At 34.7% G+C, this 14,642-nt stretch overlaps 1 protein-coding gene across 6 annotated transcripts in view; it reads right to left on the bottom strand.

The window, feature by feature from the left end:
- Window positions 1-14,642, bottom strand: part of ATRNL1 (attractin like 1) — an 857,023-nt gene that overhangs the window by 678,799 nt on the left and 163,582 nt on the right. For all 6 annotated transcript variants that reach the window (XR_008619833.3, XM_034931565.3, XM_034931566.4 and 3 more), the window contains exons 11-12: window positions 2,964-3,048; window positions 1,240-1,448 (exon numbers count right to left, since the gene is read on the bottom strand). Coding sequence is in view for 5 of the 6 variants with exons in the window: in XM_034931565.3 (XP_034787456.1) it covers window positions 1,240-1,448; window positions 2,964-3,048 (294 nt within the window). In the remaining variant the exon portion in view is untranslated. The remainder of the gene's footprint in view (window positions 1-1,239; window positions 1,449-2,963; window positions 3,049-14,642) is intronic.

The following is a 14,642-nucleotide window of genomic DNA, read 5'->3' as shown; positions in this document are numbered from 1 at the left end:
AGAATCATTAAGAATCACTAAGACATTTTTTAACCAAAGAAATGACCTTCAATTTCAAAGTAAGTTTTCTAAAGATTAAGACAACTTTTGAAGTTCAATTGTGTTTACAGGATTTTCGAGACCTTTTACCCCCATTTTAATTATTCAATATACAAGGATCCTACAGCCATTTTAAATTCACACATTTTGGGCTAGGCACGGTAGCTCATGCCTGCAATCCCAGAACTTTTAAAAGCCAAGGTAGGCGGATCACTTGAGGTCAGGCGTTCAAGACAAGCCTGGCCAACATCACGAAACCTATCTCTACTAAAAATACAAAAATTAGCCAGGCATAGTGGCACATGCCTGTAATTCCAGCTACTCGGAAAGCTAAGGCAGCAGAATTGCTTGAAACCAGGAGACAGAGTTTGATCACACCACTGCACTCCAGCCTGGGTGACAGAGTGAGACTCTGTCTCAAAAAATAAACTAAAATAAATAAATTTACATATTTTAGAGAAAGTCAAAGGATTTACATATATTTTACTGAACAAAGTGTATTACTATACATACAAAAGAAAACATCATAACAAATACTGTTTATCATCCTTTCTAAAGATATAAAAGACATCTGAATTAATATAGATTAGTAAAACTTAAAAATACATTTATTAATTGTAACCGCAAAAATGTATAAAAACTCTCAGCACTTAAAAAACTAAACAATATTTATCCAAATAATTAATTAGCTAACTGATTAATAATTGACTGGTAACTTTTCATAAGTCTCATTTATTTATTCACCATTTTATAAGAAATATAAAACCAGATCATTAGTCATGAAATGCTGTAACATTTTTTTACTTTATGGTGTGGTTTGGCAATAATTCAGGAAGAAAAAAAAATACCACATGGAAAATAAATTATTTCATTTTATTTCTTTGAATCTAACAGCACTTCTTAGAAATGATGGAAAGCATTTTAAAATTATATTAGAAAATAATTCATATATATGACAACGTTATATATAAAATATTGATATATATACTATATATACAGATTTCAAAAATAAAGCTAAAAATAGCTAATAAATGTATTAAATTATTAATCACTAGGTTCAAACATTAGAATTCCTAATTAGGGTAATAGAAATTTTTCATTTCTGTAGCTACTAAAGTAATTCTTATAAGCAGAAGATATTTCTACTTCTGTAGAAGAGAAATTTTGCTGCCACAAAGACGAAAAGAAAAAGAAATTTACCTGTTTTAGGAGGGCACTTTGCTCTAAGAATATTATTAGTATTCCCAGATTCCCAAGATTCACAGTGATTTTTATTCCAAACACATTTTATCCCTGGACCAGCATTTTTACAAAGTTCTTCATCTCTGAAAGCCTTGCAATTTGGAGGCTTGTATACAAGGATATCATTAAGGAGTACACTAGAAAATCCCCCAAATATATACATGGACCTATTAAAAACAAAACAAGAATCTTAAAGAAACGCTACTAAAAGTCCCTATCTAATGATTTAGTTATAAAAATAAGCATAGATTTAAATATACATTTTATACTATTTTTAAGTACTTCTGTTAGTACTGTTCTTTAAAATCATATTTCTAGCATAAAATATGATATAAAAACACCAGAGGAACTACTATATAATTTCTTGAAGACTTTCCAGACAAAATATGAAATATTCTATAAATCTTAATATATTAAGAAAACACTAAGTCTTCAAAACATGTTTTATTGTTAATACAAGAAAGGAAAAGAAACGATTATATACAATATTCCTTTGTCAGAAAAATAAGTATTTTTTAATAATGTAGAAAACAATGTTTTAAAAAAATAGATAATAGCTATACATGGACAAGACACACTTTAGAACTGCTATCTAGAATTATAACTTTTCAATATAGACACAGAATTTTGAAATTAGATACCGAGTTCTTCTTATGGTGTTTCATTCTTTTAAAATAAGAAAACTAAGAGTAAAATAATCAAAAAGATTTTTTTAATTCAGTCTGGAAAGAGAAGCCTAGACAATACTAAATTAATACCAAGCAGTGCCAATGCCCTTAAAACAGCATATTTTTCATGTCAAAAATATTATTAACATAATAAATTGAATCAGTCAAAAAAGTCTTCAAGAATGTCTTTTATTATTTTAAAAAAGTAAAATAAAAATCAACCGGAGAACCCTAGAGGTTTTATGTTTCACAGTTTTCATGTATTACTGTTTGGACAGCCAATTGATATCAGTTACACAGTTTCATTGTGGTTAAGTCATTTTGTGGCAATAGTGGAGAATTTTTACATATTTAGGATAAGGTGGTAATAAAATGGGCTTATAAAAAGGTCATTCTGATTTACAAATGTTAAGCCACTAAATGAGCTAGCAGATTGTTTACTGTCACTGGATTCCAAATTACCAAATTTTTGCCATAGAAATACAAAAATTATATTAACTTAAATGGGGAAGGCAATGTAATGACCATTGAGTCCAATTTCTCAATGGATATAAGGATTTTAAGGTCCAGAGAGGTTAAGAGACTTGTCAAAAATCACACATTTAGTAAATGACAGAACTAAAATGAGAATCTAATTCTTCTCACTTTCCTTGTTCTCCTTGATAGAAATATGGAGCTAGCCTCTCTATCATTTCAGTTCCATCTTTTTAAAACAAGAGGCATTCCTTATCTGATCTCTGGAAAAAGAAAAGAAGGCAGGATGACATAAAAGGGTATCTGATGTCTTATCTCAGCACCTTTCCTTTACCTACTCCCATGTCCCTTAAATATATTAAACAAGAAAGGAAAAAAGATATGATTGACAAATCAAAATGTATTCTATGGTAGAGAAGAGATGCATAAAATCCAATACCATTAAGTACCAATGATAATTTTCAAAAAGAATACAAGAATATGAGGATAGTATGACTGATATAAGTGACCCTCTAAAAATTGGAAATGTGCTTCTTTTACCCATTAATGACTACTGCAGAGTGTCCAAATCTGTTGACATCTCTATGAAGATTTGGTTTTGGTAGTATTTTCCATTCATCACAAGCTAGAAAAAAGAAAACAGAAAAACAAAAAATGAAATAAAAGAATAAACTAAGACAAATAATATAAAAACATCATTGGCCGAATTAAAGATATACTATGCACAAGCAGGAAGCAAAAAAAAAATTCTCATTAATTTTCCATGACCTACAATTTAGTGTAATTACTCAACTAACATTATTCATTAAATAAAAATAACTCTTGCCTAGAATTCTCACAAATAATTTTAAGCATATGAGAACAAGAAAATGAAAAGAATGAACTTAGAGGTATTTTATATTGGAAGATAATTTCGAAGACATATATTTATTAAATATTCCAAGTAAAACTTATGAATGTCAGTATAGGGCACACCTATTTGAAAGTTAAATACTAAATCAAATATGACATGTATGCATACAAAAGTCAATGGCATACACAATGTTCACTGAAAGAATACCTAAAAATATAATCATCAGGATAAAACATTTAAATCACTTTAATGATTTGAATTCTCAAAATAAAAGCTTTTTTATGTAGAAGGGAATTATTTTAACTGCAAAACTTCTAGATAAAAAACGAAAATCATAAATAATCTATGAACTATATAGAAACTATGGAAAGTGGTTAAGAAAAATGTGTATTATTTCAATATAAACTCAGAACTGACATATATACTAACGTAAATTTGAGATTTAAAATAATTCATCATTCAGTGACTAGGAACATTCTCAATACAGTGTTTTAGATTTCAACTTCTTAGAAATGTCATATTTATAAAGGCATGCTTTGGTATTTCATAAAAGCATATAGATACAAGATTTTTTAAAACAAATTAATTTTGTTTAGGTAAAAGCCTTTATGGAACAAGAAAATAATCTTAAGTACAGTTAGTTGTAAAAGTTAAAGTAATGAATTACTTGTTTTCTTATTTAAGTAATTACATCTATAACAATAATAAAATAAATTTGGTTTCAACTCAATATTTTATTAATGAACATCAAAAAATTATAAAAACCAAAACTGTAAGTTTAGAAAATGATGCTGAACACCAACATGGCACATGTATACATACGTAACAAACGTGCACGTTGTGCACATGAACCCTAGAACTTAAAGTATAATTTTAAAAAAAAAGAAAATGATGCTGAAAGACTGAGAACAATAAAATATATGTTGACCTGTATATGCTAAAGTATAATCCAGGAAACACAAATCTCCCCCAAAAGTGTTTAGTTTGCATAATCTGTCTTTTTAGTCCACATGGTATATCTGCCTATTAAATATTCTCAAAAGAGAGAGTGTAAAGGTACAGAAACCTAACCTAACTTTATTTAACACAGTGTTTTCCCAATGTTTTGTCCAAAGAAGCACTTTTCACATAATGCCTATTAAGATCCTCAAGAGTCAATGCTCTGAAGATCACATTTTAGAAAATATTATTATAGAGGCCTATGATAAAGATTAAGACTGCCAATTTTACATGTTAGAGTTAATTTAATAAATTTACATTATATGTTTGTAGCACTATTAGGTTGGTACAAAAGAAATTATATAAAGTATAAACTGTATACTTTTATAAATTAAGTACACATAAAAGTTCCAAAGTGTTTTCATCGCATATCTTAAAATGGTCTTCATAAGAATCCAGTGAAATTGATGGAGCAGGTATTACCCTATGTTAGAAATGAAGAATCAGACCTACGTGAAGGTAAATAACTTGTATGAGGTCCATTTGATTAACAGATCATATAGTATTTCTGTGTTCAATTTTTTAAGAAACTGCCATTCTGTTTTCCATAGTAGCTGGACCATTTTACATTTTTACCAGTAATGCAAAAGGGTTCATATGTCTCCACATCCTCGTCAACCCTTGTTATCTTCTGTTTTTTTATCATAGCCATCCTAATGAGTATGAATTAGTATATCACTGTGGTTTTGACTTGCATTGCCTAATGATTAGTGATGCTGAGCATCTTTTCATGTGCTTATTGGACATTTGTATATCTTTGGAGAAATGTCAATTCAACAGCTCATTTAAATTTATAGATACAAGTGGTACTGTGTGCTCATTGTAACCATGTTAGAGTTTTCCATGTTATGACTACACAAAATATTTACCCATTAAGCTGTTAATAATCAGCCTTTTTTAAGATTTTTTCCTATTACAAGTCATGTTGGTATATTCACTCTTATATGTATCTTGTGCATATTTTGAATGTTTCTCTAGATTTCCAAGAGGTATAAGAAAAGACACAACTTCGATTTTACTAGATTTTCCCAATTTGCTCCCCAAAGTAGTTGTGTTGACTCACATTAGCAGTGTACAACAGTTCCTCTTGTTTTATATTCTCTACAACATGTAGTTCTATCAGACTTAAAATTTTTACCAATCTAATGAATGGTTTGATTTTACATTTTTCCAGTTACTGGTGAGTCAACTTATTTTCACATGTATAGGTTATTTGTTTTAGTCTTCTATGAAATCATTGTTTAAGACTTGCACATTTTTCTATTTGCTTTTTGTCTTTTTCTTAATAATTTAAAGGACTCTTGATTAAATATTCTGGATACTAATCCTTTGCTGGCTATATGTATTACCATATATTCTTCCATGCTACAGCATCTTTTTTTCACTTAGTTTATGAAATCTTGTTTTACAGAAAGTTGGTCTTACCTTTAGGTCACCTTATGATCTGTGCTTGTTTACTCAGTAAACTGAGATTTTAAAAATAATCTCTAATTTTCCAGTAAAGGTTTTTCTGTTGGCTTTTACTATTTTGGTCTTCAATCTTTTTGGAACTTATTTTTGTATATCTGGTAAGCATCAAACTTAATTTTTCCCATATATCATATTTTCCAGATATTTCCAAGTATATGTCAATGCACTAATTTTCCCAATTTTTGAACATTTATCCTTGATCCACTAACTTGTGCATCATTTAATTTCTGTACTGTTATAGTTTGCTTTTATTTTATCATTTTTAAATATATACATGTGTGAAGCCCAAAAGTCCAATATTTCTACAAGGTTTATCAAAAAAAAAAAAAAATCCACTGCCCCCTATCTTCCCAAAGCATATTCCAGAATCATGGAGGTAAGCACTTTTAATTCTAAATAAACAGCTATAAAGAGTTTGTTTTTGTTTTTGTTTCTTGTATTTTCATCTGTTCTAAACAGCATGCCTAGTTCCCAGTTTCAGATAATATGCCTGACTTCCTTCTTCAGATGGTGAAGATTAAGCTCTTACACAGACTTACACACACATATTTCCTCTCCCTCCATTCTGTATACATTTATATTATAATTTTGTTTAGAGCAATATTCAGTTTCTTATTTGTTTTTTAGAGATGGGGAATTGCTATATTGCCTAGGCTGTATTGCCTAGGCTGGACTAAATTAATTCCTGGGCTCAAGCAATCCTCCTGCCTCAGCCTCCAGAGTTTCTGGAATTATAGGTGCACACCACCACACTCAGCTAATGCTCAGTTTTTATTATCTTTGATAGTATATATCTGTGATATTATTCACAGATAAGCCAGGTAGCATACTACATTTTTATTCTTAAATAACTTACTTTCTCCACAAATTATATTTTCACTTTTTTGCTTACCTTTCTGTATATCTACTGCTATTTCTCCCCCAACCCTTTGCCAGATGTGTACATTTCTTCTCAATATCTTCTAATACATCAAGTTATCTGGCAATTTCATTTACTTTGTAAAGACATCCCTCCTGAAACTCCATCTTTTTTCTCCAATCTGAACTTACTGCTCTCTAGGCCTATTACATCATCATAAGGATTCCCTCCATATTTCTCCTCTGTTATATATTCCATTTCTTAGATTTCATCTGTTTATTTAATCTCATACTTCAATAGGAGATATAATCCTAAAGTATCTAAATAAAGTGTACATTGGAGGTATATTTTTGAGAATCTGCAATTCTAAAAAATAATTTTATTTCACTCTAACACTTTTAGTATGATTTGATTGGTGTTAGAATTCTAATATGGAAAGCATTTTCAGATATTGAAGGTATTAGTCCACTCTTCTGGATTCTCGTATTGCTTTTGTAAGGCACTATGCTATCGAGTCTCATGATTTATTTGTCCTATTTCTTTTCTCTCTATATAAGTTTTTAAGTTCTTTTTGTCTTTTTGTAATGAGCTTTGCTGTGAGTCTTTTGTATTTATTTTTCTGGGGCTCAGTAGGCTCTTTTAGTCTTAAAATTTGTGTACTTCAATCCCAAACATATTTTTTGAATTACTCACTTGATAATTTCCTTCCTGTCTAAAATGTTATGTTCTTTGCTTTTTCAATTCTATTACTGAGATACAAAGTTTTCTGGAACAGTCATCTTAAATTTCTCATTTTTTACCCTATTTTCCATTTGTCCATTATTCATAATACTTTATGGAGATTCTTCACTTTATCTTCAAATCATTGATTTGTTTTCCTAATTTTAATTTCCAAGAGCTCATTTTTTTCTTTTCTGAATTAACTATTTTTATTAAAATCTCACATTTTGCTTCACAAATGTAACATCTTCTGTCCATAAAGATTTAACTTATAATCTCCTCTGTGGATTATCTTTATTTCCCCTAATTTCTTATTTTTTCCTACTCGTTTGACATTTTGGTCAAATTTAGTAACTTTTTGTAATTGTCAAAATAATAACAGGCTGCAAATTTAAGAGTGAGGCACCACAAGAGTCATTAGGAATTTAGTGCTTAAGAAGGACATGTTGACCTCTGGGATTCTGATCAGGTGGAACCATTTCAGTTAGAGACCTCCAAATGTCAGTATTTCTACATGCTTTCTCTTAGGCTGGTCAGATTCCTTCAGATAATTTTCCAGTCTCCTGCCTGGAAACCATAAATCGGACTAACAGCATTTTAGGAAGACCCTAAGTGGATGAAGGGTAGCTAGAGGGTTTCACTCTTAAGTATGTATACTTTCATTTAATCCCACTCTTTACAAAATAGTGCTTATGCTCTCAGTCATGTTCTGGTTTTCTTTTGTTTTGTTTTTAAAGTACACAAGTCCTGCAGAAGAGAAACATTACAGCACAGTAATAGTAATGTAATTATACATGAAGGCAATTAATTTAGACAAATAATAATAAAACATAATTCTACTTCTAGAAGTTATTTGCCTTTCAATACATGTAGCAGTAGGAAGTGACAGCTTTATTACTATCTCCAAGACATCATCTTCAATTATACTAAAAGTTTAAAAAAGAATTACATACAATACTTTTGATAGACATTTGTGCTGTTCAATAAAATATTTCAGTTCCTTTCCTTCTGGCACAAAATTATACTCTTACAATCCCTAGAAGTTGAATGTATCAATGTAATGCAAGCTACTGGAATATCTGTGTTTCTGGTTGGAGGCATTTGATTAGCAATGAAAGCCTATGTCTTCTGTCAGCCTGGGTCCCTAAATAATGACAAAAAAAAATCTGGAGAGGCGTTCCAAGATGGCCAAATAGGAACAGCTCCAGTCTGCAGCTCCCAGTGTGATCGACGCAGAGGATGGGTGATTTCTGCATTTCCAACTGAGGTACCTGGTTCATCTCATTGGGACTAGTTGGATAGTGGGTGCAGCCCACAGAGGGCGAGCCGAAGCAGGGTGGGGCATCACCTCACCCGGGAAGCACAAGGGGTTGGGGGATTTCCCTTTCCTAGCCAAGGGAAGCTGTGACAGACTACCTGGAAAAACGGGACACTCCCACCCAAATATTGCACTTTTCCCAAAGTTTTAGCAATCAGCAGACAAGGAGATTCTCTCCAGTGCCTGGCTTGGTAGGTACCACACCCACGGAGCCTTGCTCACTGCTAGCAGGGCAGTCTGAGATTGAACTGCAAGGCAGCGGCCTGGCTGGGGGGTGCATCCGCCATTGCTGAGGCTTGACTAGGTAAACAAAGCGGCCAGGAAGCTTAAACTGGACGGAGCCTACCACAGCTTACCAAGGCCTACCGTCTCTAGACTCCACCTCTGTGGCCAGGGCATAGCTGAACAAAAGGCAGCAGACAACTTCTGCAGACTTACAAGTCCCTGTCTGTCAGCTCTGAAGAGGGCAGTGGTTCTCCCAGCATGGCGTTTGAGCTCTGAGAACAAACAGACTGCCTCCTCAAGTGGGTCCCTGACCCCCGTGTAGCCTAACTGGCAGAAACCTCTCAGTAGGGGCCGACCGACACCTCATATAGGCGGCTGCCCCTCTGGGATGAAGCTTCCAGAGGGAGGATCAGGCAGTAATACTTGCTGTTCTGCAGCCTCCGCTGGTGATACCCAGGCAAACAGGGTCCGGAGTGAACCTCTAGCAAACTCCAACAGACTTGCAGCTGAGGGACCTGACTGTTAGAAGAAAAACTAACAAACAGAAAAGAATAGCAGCAACATCAACAAAAGGTCATCTAGACCAAAACCCCATCTGTAGGTCACCAAAATCAAAGACCAAAGGTAGATAAAACCACAAAGATGGGGAGAAACCAGAGCAGAAAAGGTGAAAATTCTAAAAATCGGAGTGCCTCTTCTCCTCCAAAGGATCACAGCTCCTCACCAGCAATGGAACAAAGCTGGATGGAGAATGACTTCGACAAGTTAACAGAAGTAGGCTTCAGAAGGTAGGTAATAACAAAATTCTCCGAGCTAAAGGAGGATGTTCGAACCCATTGCAAGGAAGCTAAAAACCTTGAAAAAAAGATTAGACGAATGGCTAACTAGGATAAACAGTGTAGAGAAGACCTTAAATGACCTGATGGAGCCGAAAACCATGACAGGAGAACTTCATGACGCATGCACAAGCTTCAATAGCTGATTCAATCAAGTAGAAGAAAGGGTATCAGTGATTGAAGATCAAATTAATGAAATAAAGCGAGAAGACAAAGTCAAAGAAAAAACAGACTAAAAAGAAAGGAACAAAGCCTCCAAGAAATATGGGACTATGTGAAAAGACCAAATCTACATTTGATTGATTGGTGTACCTGAAAGTGATGGGGAGAATGGAACCAAGTTGGAAAACACTCTGCAGGATATTATCCAGGAGAACTTCCCCAGCCTAGCAAGGCAGGCCAACATTCAGATTCAGGAAATACAGAGAACACCACAAAGATACTCCTCAAGATGAGCAACCCCAAGACACATAATTGTTGGATTCACCAAGCTTGAAATGGTGGAAAAAGTGTTAAGGACAGCCAGAGAGAAAGGTCAAGTTACCCACAAAGGGAAGCCCATCAAACTAACAGCAGATCTCTCGGCAGAAACCCTACAAGCCAGAAGAGAGTAAGGGCCAAAATTCAACATTCTTAAAGAAAAGAATTTTCAACCCAGAATTTCATATCCAGCCAAACTAACCTTCATAAGTGAAGGAGAAATAAAATCCTTTACAGACAAGCAAATGCTGAGAGATTTTGTCACCATCAGGCCTGCCTTACAAGAGCTCCTGAAGGAAGCACTAAACATGGAAAGAAACAAACGGGACTAGCCATTGCAACAACATGCCAAATTACAAAGACCATAGACGCTACAAAGAAACTGCATCAATTAACAGGCAAAATAACCAGCGAACATCATAATGACAGGATCAAATTCACACATAACAATATTAACCTTAAATGGAAATGGGCTAAATGCCCCAATTAAAAGACAAAGTCAAGATCCATCAGTGTGCTGTATTCAGGAGACACATCTCACGTGCAAAGATGCACATAGGCTCAAAATAAAGGGATGGAGGAAGATCTACCAAGCAAATGGAAAGCAAAAAAAAGCAGGGATTGCAATCCTAGTCTCTGATAAAACAGACTTTAAACCAACAAAGATCAAAAGAGACAAAGAAGGCCAATACATAATGGTAAAGGGATCAATTTAACAAGAAGAGCTAACTATGATAAATATATATGCACCCAATACAGGAGCACCCAGATTGATAAAGCGAGCCCTTGGAGACCTACAAAGAGACTTAGACTCCCACACAATAATAATGGGAGACTTTAACACCCCACTGTCAATATTAGAGAGATCAATGAGAGAGGTTAACAAGGATATCCAGGACTTGAACTCAGCTCTGCAACAAGCAAACCTAAAAGACATCTACAGAACTCTCCACCCCAAATCAACAGAATATACATTCTTCTCAGCACCACATCGCACTTATTCTAAAGTTGACCACATAATTAGAAATAAAGCAGTACTCAGCAAATGTAAAAGAACAGAAATCACAAAAAAACTGTCTCTCAGAACACAGAGCAATCAAATTAGAACTCAAGATTAAGAAACTCACTGAAAACCGCACAACTACATGGAAACTGAACTTGCTCCTGAATGACTACCGGGTAAATAACTAAATGAAGGCAGAAAGATGTTCTTTGAAACCAATAAGAACAAAGACACAATATACCAGAATCTCTGGGACACATTCAAAGCAGTGTGTAGAGGGAAATTGATAGCACTAAATGCCCACAAGAGAAGGCAGGAAAGATCTAAAATCGACACCCAACATCACAAATAAGAGAACTAGAGAAGCAAGAGCAAACACATTCAAAAGCTAGCAGAAGGCAAGAAATAACTAAGATCAGAGCAGAAGTGAAAGAGACAGAGACATAAATAACCCTTCAAAAACTCAATGAATCCCAGAGCTGGTTTTTTGAAAAGATTAACAAAATTGATAGACCGCTAGCAAGACTAAAAAAGAAGAAAAGAGAGAAGAATCAAATACATGCAATAAAAATGATAAAGGGGATATCACCACAGATCCCAAAGAAATACAAACTACCATCAGAGAATACTATAAACAACTCTATGCAAATAAACTAGAAAATCTAAAAGAAATGGATAAATTCCTGGACACATACACCCTCCCGAGACTAAACCTGGAAGAAGTTGAATCTCTGAATAGACCAATAACAGGCTCTGAAATTGAGGCAATAATTAATAGCCTACCAACCAAAAAAAGTCCAGGACCAGATGGATTCACAGCTGAATTCTACCAGAGGTACAAAGAGGAACTGGTACCATTCCTTCTGAAACTATCCCAATCAATAGAAAAAGAGGGAATCCTCCCTAACTCATTTTATGAGGCCAGCATCATCCTGATACCAAAGCCTGGTAGAGACACAACAAAAAAAGAGAATTTTAGACCAATATCCCTGATGAACATCGATGTGAAAATCCTCAATAAAATACTGGCAAACCAAATCCATCAGCACATCAAAAAGCTTATCCACCACGATCAAGTCAGCTTTATCCCTGGGATGCAAGGCTGGTTCAACATACGCAAATCAATAAACATAATCCATAACATAAACAGAACCAATGACAAAAACCATATGATTATCTCAGTAGATGCAGAAAAGGCCTTCGACAAAATTCAACAGCCCTTCAGGCTAAAAACTCTCAATAAATTAGGTATTGATGGAAGGTATCTCAAAATAATAAGAGCTAGTTATGAAAAACCCACAGTCAGTATCATACTGAATGGGCAAAACCTGGAAGCATTCCCTTTGAAAACCGGCACAAGACAGGGATGCCCTCTCTCACCACTCCTCTTCAACATAGTGTTGGAAGTTCTGGCCAGGGCAATCAAGCAAGAGAAAGAAAAAAAGGGTATTCAATTAGGAAATGAGGAGGTCAAATTGTCCCTGTTTGCAGATGACATGATTGTATATTTAGAAAACCCCATCATCTCAGCCCAAAATCTCCTTAAGCTGATAAACAACTTTAGCAAAGTCTCAGGATACAAAATCAATGTGTAAAAATCACAAACATTCCTATACACCATTAACAGACAAACAGAGAGTCAAATCATGAGTGAACTCCCATTCACCATTGCCACAAAGAGAATAAAATACCTAGGAAGCCAACTTACAAGGGATGTGAAGGACCTCTTCAAGGAGAACTACAAACCACGGCTCAATGAAATAAAAGAGGACACAAACAAATGGAAGAATATTCCATGTTCATGGATAGGAAGAATCGGTATCGTGAAAATGGCCATACTGCCAAAGGTAATTTATAGATTCAATGCCATCCCCATCAAGCTACCAATGACTTTCTTCACAGAATTGGAAAAAACTACTTTAAAGTTCATATGGAACCAAAAAAGAGTCCACATTGCCAAGACAATCCTAAGCCAAAAGAACAAAGCTGGAGGATCATGCCACCTGACTTCAAACTATACTACAAGGCTACAGTAACCAAAACAGCATGGTACTGGTACCAAAACAGAAATATAGACCAATGGAACAGAATGGAGCCCTCAGAAATAATACTACACATCTACAAACATCTGATCTTTGACAAACCTGACAAAAACAAGAAAAGGGGAAAGGATTCCCTATTTAATAAATGGTGCTGGGAAAACTGGCTAGCCATATGTAGAAAGCTGAAACTGGATCCCTTCCTTACACCTTATACAAAAATTAATTCAAGATGGATTAAAGACTTAAATGTTAGACCTAAAACCATAAAAACCCTAGAAGAGAACCTAGGCAATACCATTCAGGACATAGGCCTGGGCAAGGACTTCATGACTAAAACACCAAAGCAATGGCAACAAAAGCCAAAATTGACAAACGGAACCTAATTAAACTAAAGAGCTTCTGCACAGCAAAAGAAACTACCATCAGAGTGAACAGGCAACCTACAACATGGGAGAAAATTTTTGCAATCTACCCATCTGACAAAGGGCTAATATCCAGAATCTACAAAGAACTCAAACAAATTTACAAGAAAAAAACAAACAACCCCATCAAAAAGTGGGCAAAGGACATGAACAGACACTTCTCAAAAGAAGACATTTAGGCAGCCAACAGACACATGAAAAAATGCTCATCATCACTGGTCATCAGAGAAATGCAAATCAAAACCACAATGAGATACAATCTCACACCAGTTAGAATGGCAATCATTAAAAAGTCAGGAAACAACAGATGTTGGAGAGGATGCGGAGAAACAGGAATGTTTTTACACTGTTGGTGGAAGCGTAAATTAGTTCAACCATTGTGGAAGACAGTGTGGCGATTCCTCAAGGATTTAGAACTAGAATTACCATTTGACCCAGCAATCCCATTACTGGGTATATACCCAAAGGATTATAAATCATGCTACTATAAAGACACATGCACACGTATGTTTACTGCGGTACTATTCACAATAGCAAAGACTTGGAACCAACCCATATGTCCATCAATGATAGACTGGATTAAGAAAATGTGGCACATATGCACCATGGAATACTATGTAGCCATAAAAAAGGATGAGTTCATGTCCTTTGCAGGGACATGGATGAAGCTGGAAACCATCATTCTCAGCAAACTATCACAAGGAAAGAAAACCAAACACCACATGTTCTCACTCATAGGTGGGAACTGAACAATGAGATCACTTGGACACAGGGGGAACATCACACAATGGGGCCTGGTGTGGGGTTGGGGGCCTGGGGAGGGATAGCATTAGGAGAAATACCTAATGTAAATGATGAGTTGATGGGTGTTAGGAGAAATACCTAATGTAAATGATGAGCTGATGGATGCAGCAAACCGACATGGCACATGTATACCTATGTATCAAACCTGCACATTATGCGCATGTACCCTAGAACTTAAAGCATAATAA

Source organism: Pan paniscus, chromosome 8 (assembly GCF_029289425.2).
Source record: "Pan paniscus chromosome 8, NHGRI_mPanPan1-v2.0_pri, whole genome shotgun sequence".
Classification (NCBI taxonomy): Eukaryota; Metazoa; Chordata; class Mammalia; order Primates; family Hominidae; genus Pan; species Pan paniscus.
Note: the sequence above shows the minus strand (reverse complement) of the source record. Positions and strands in the feature narration are given on the sequence as shown.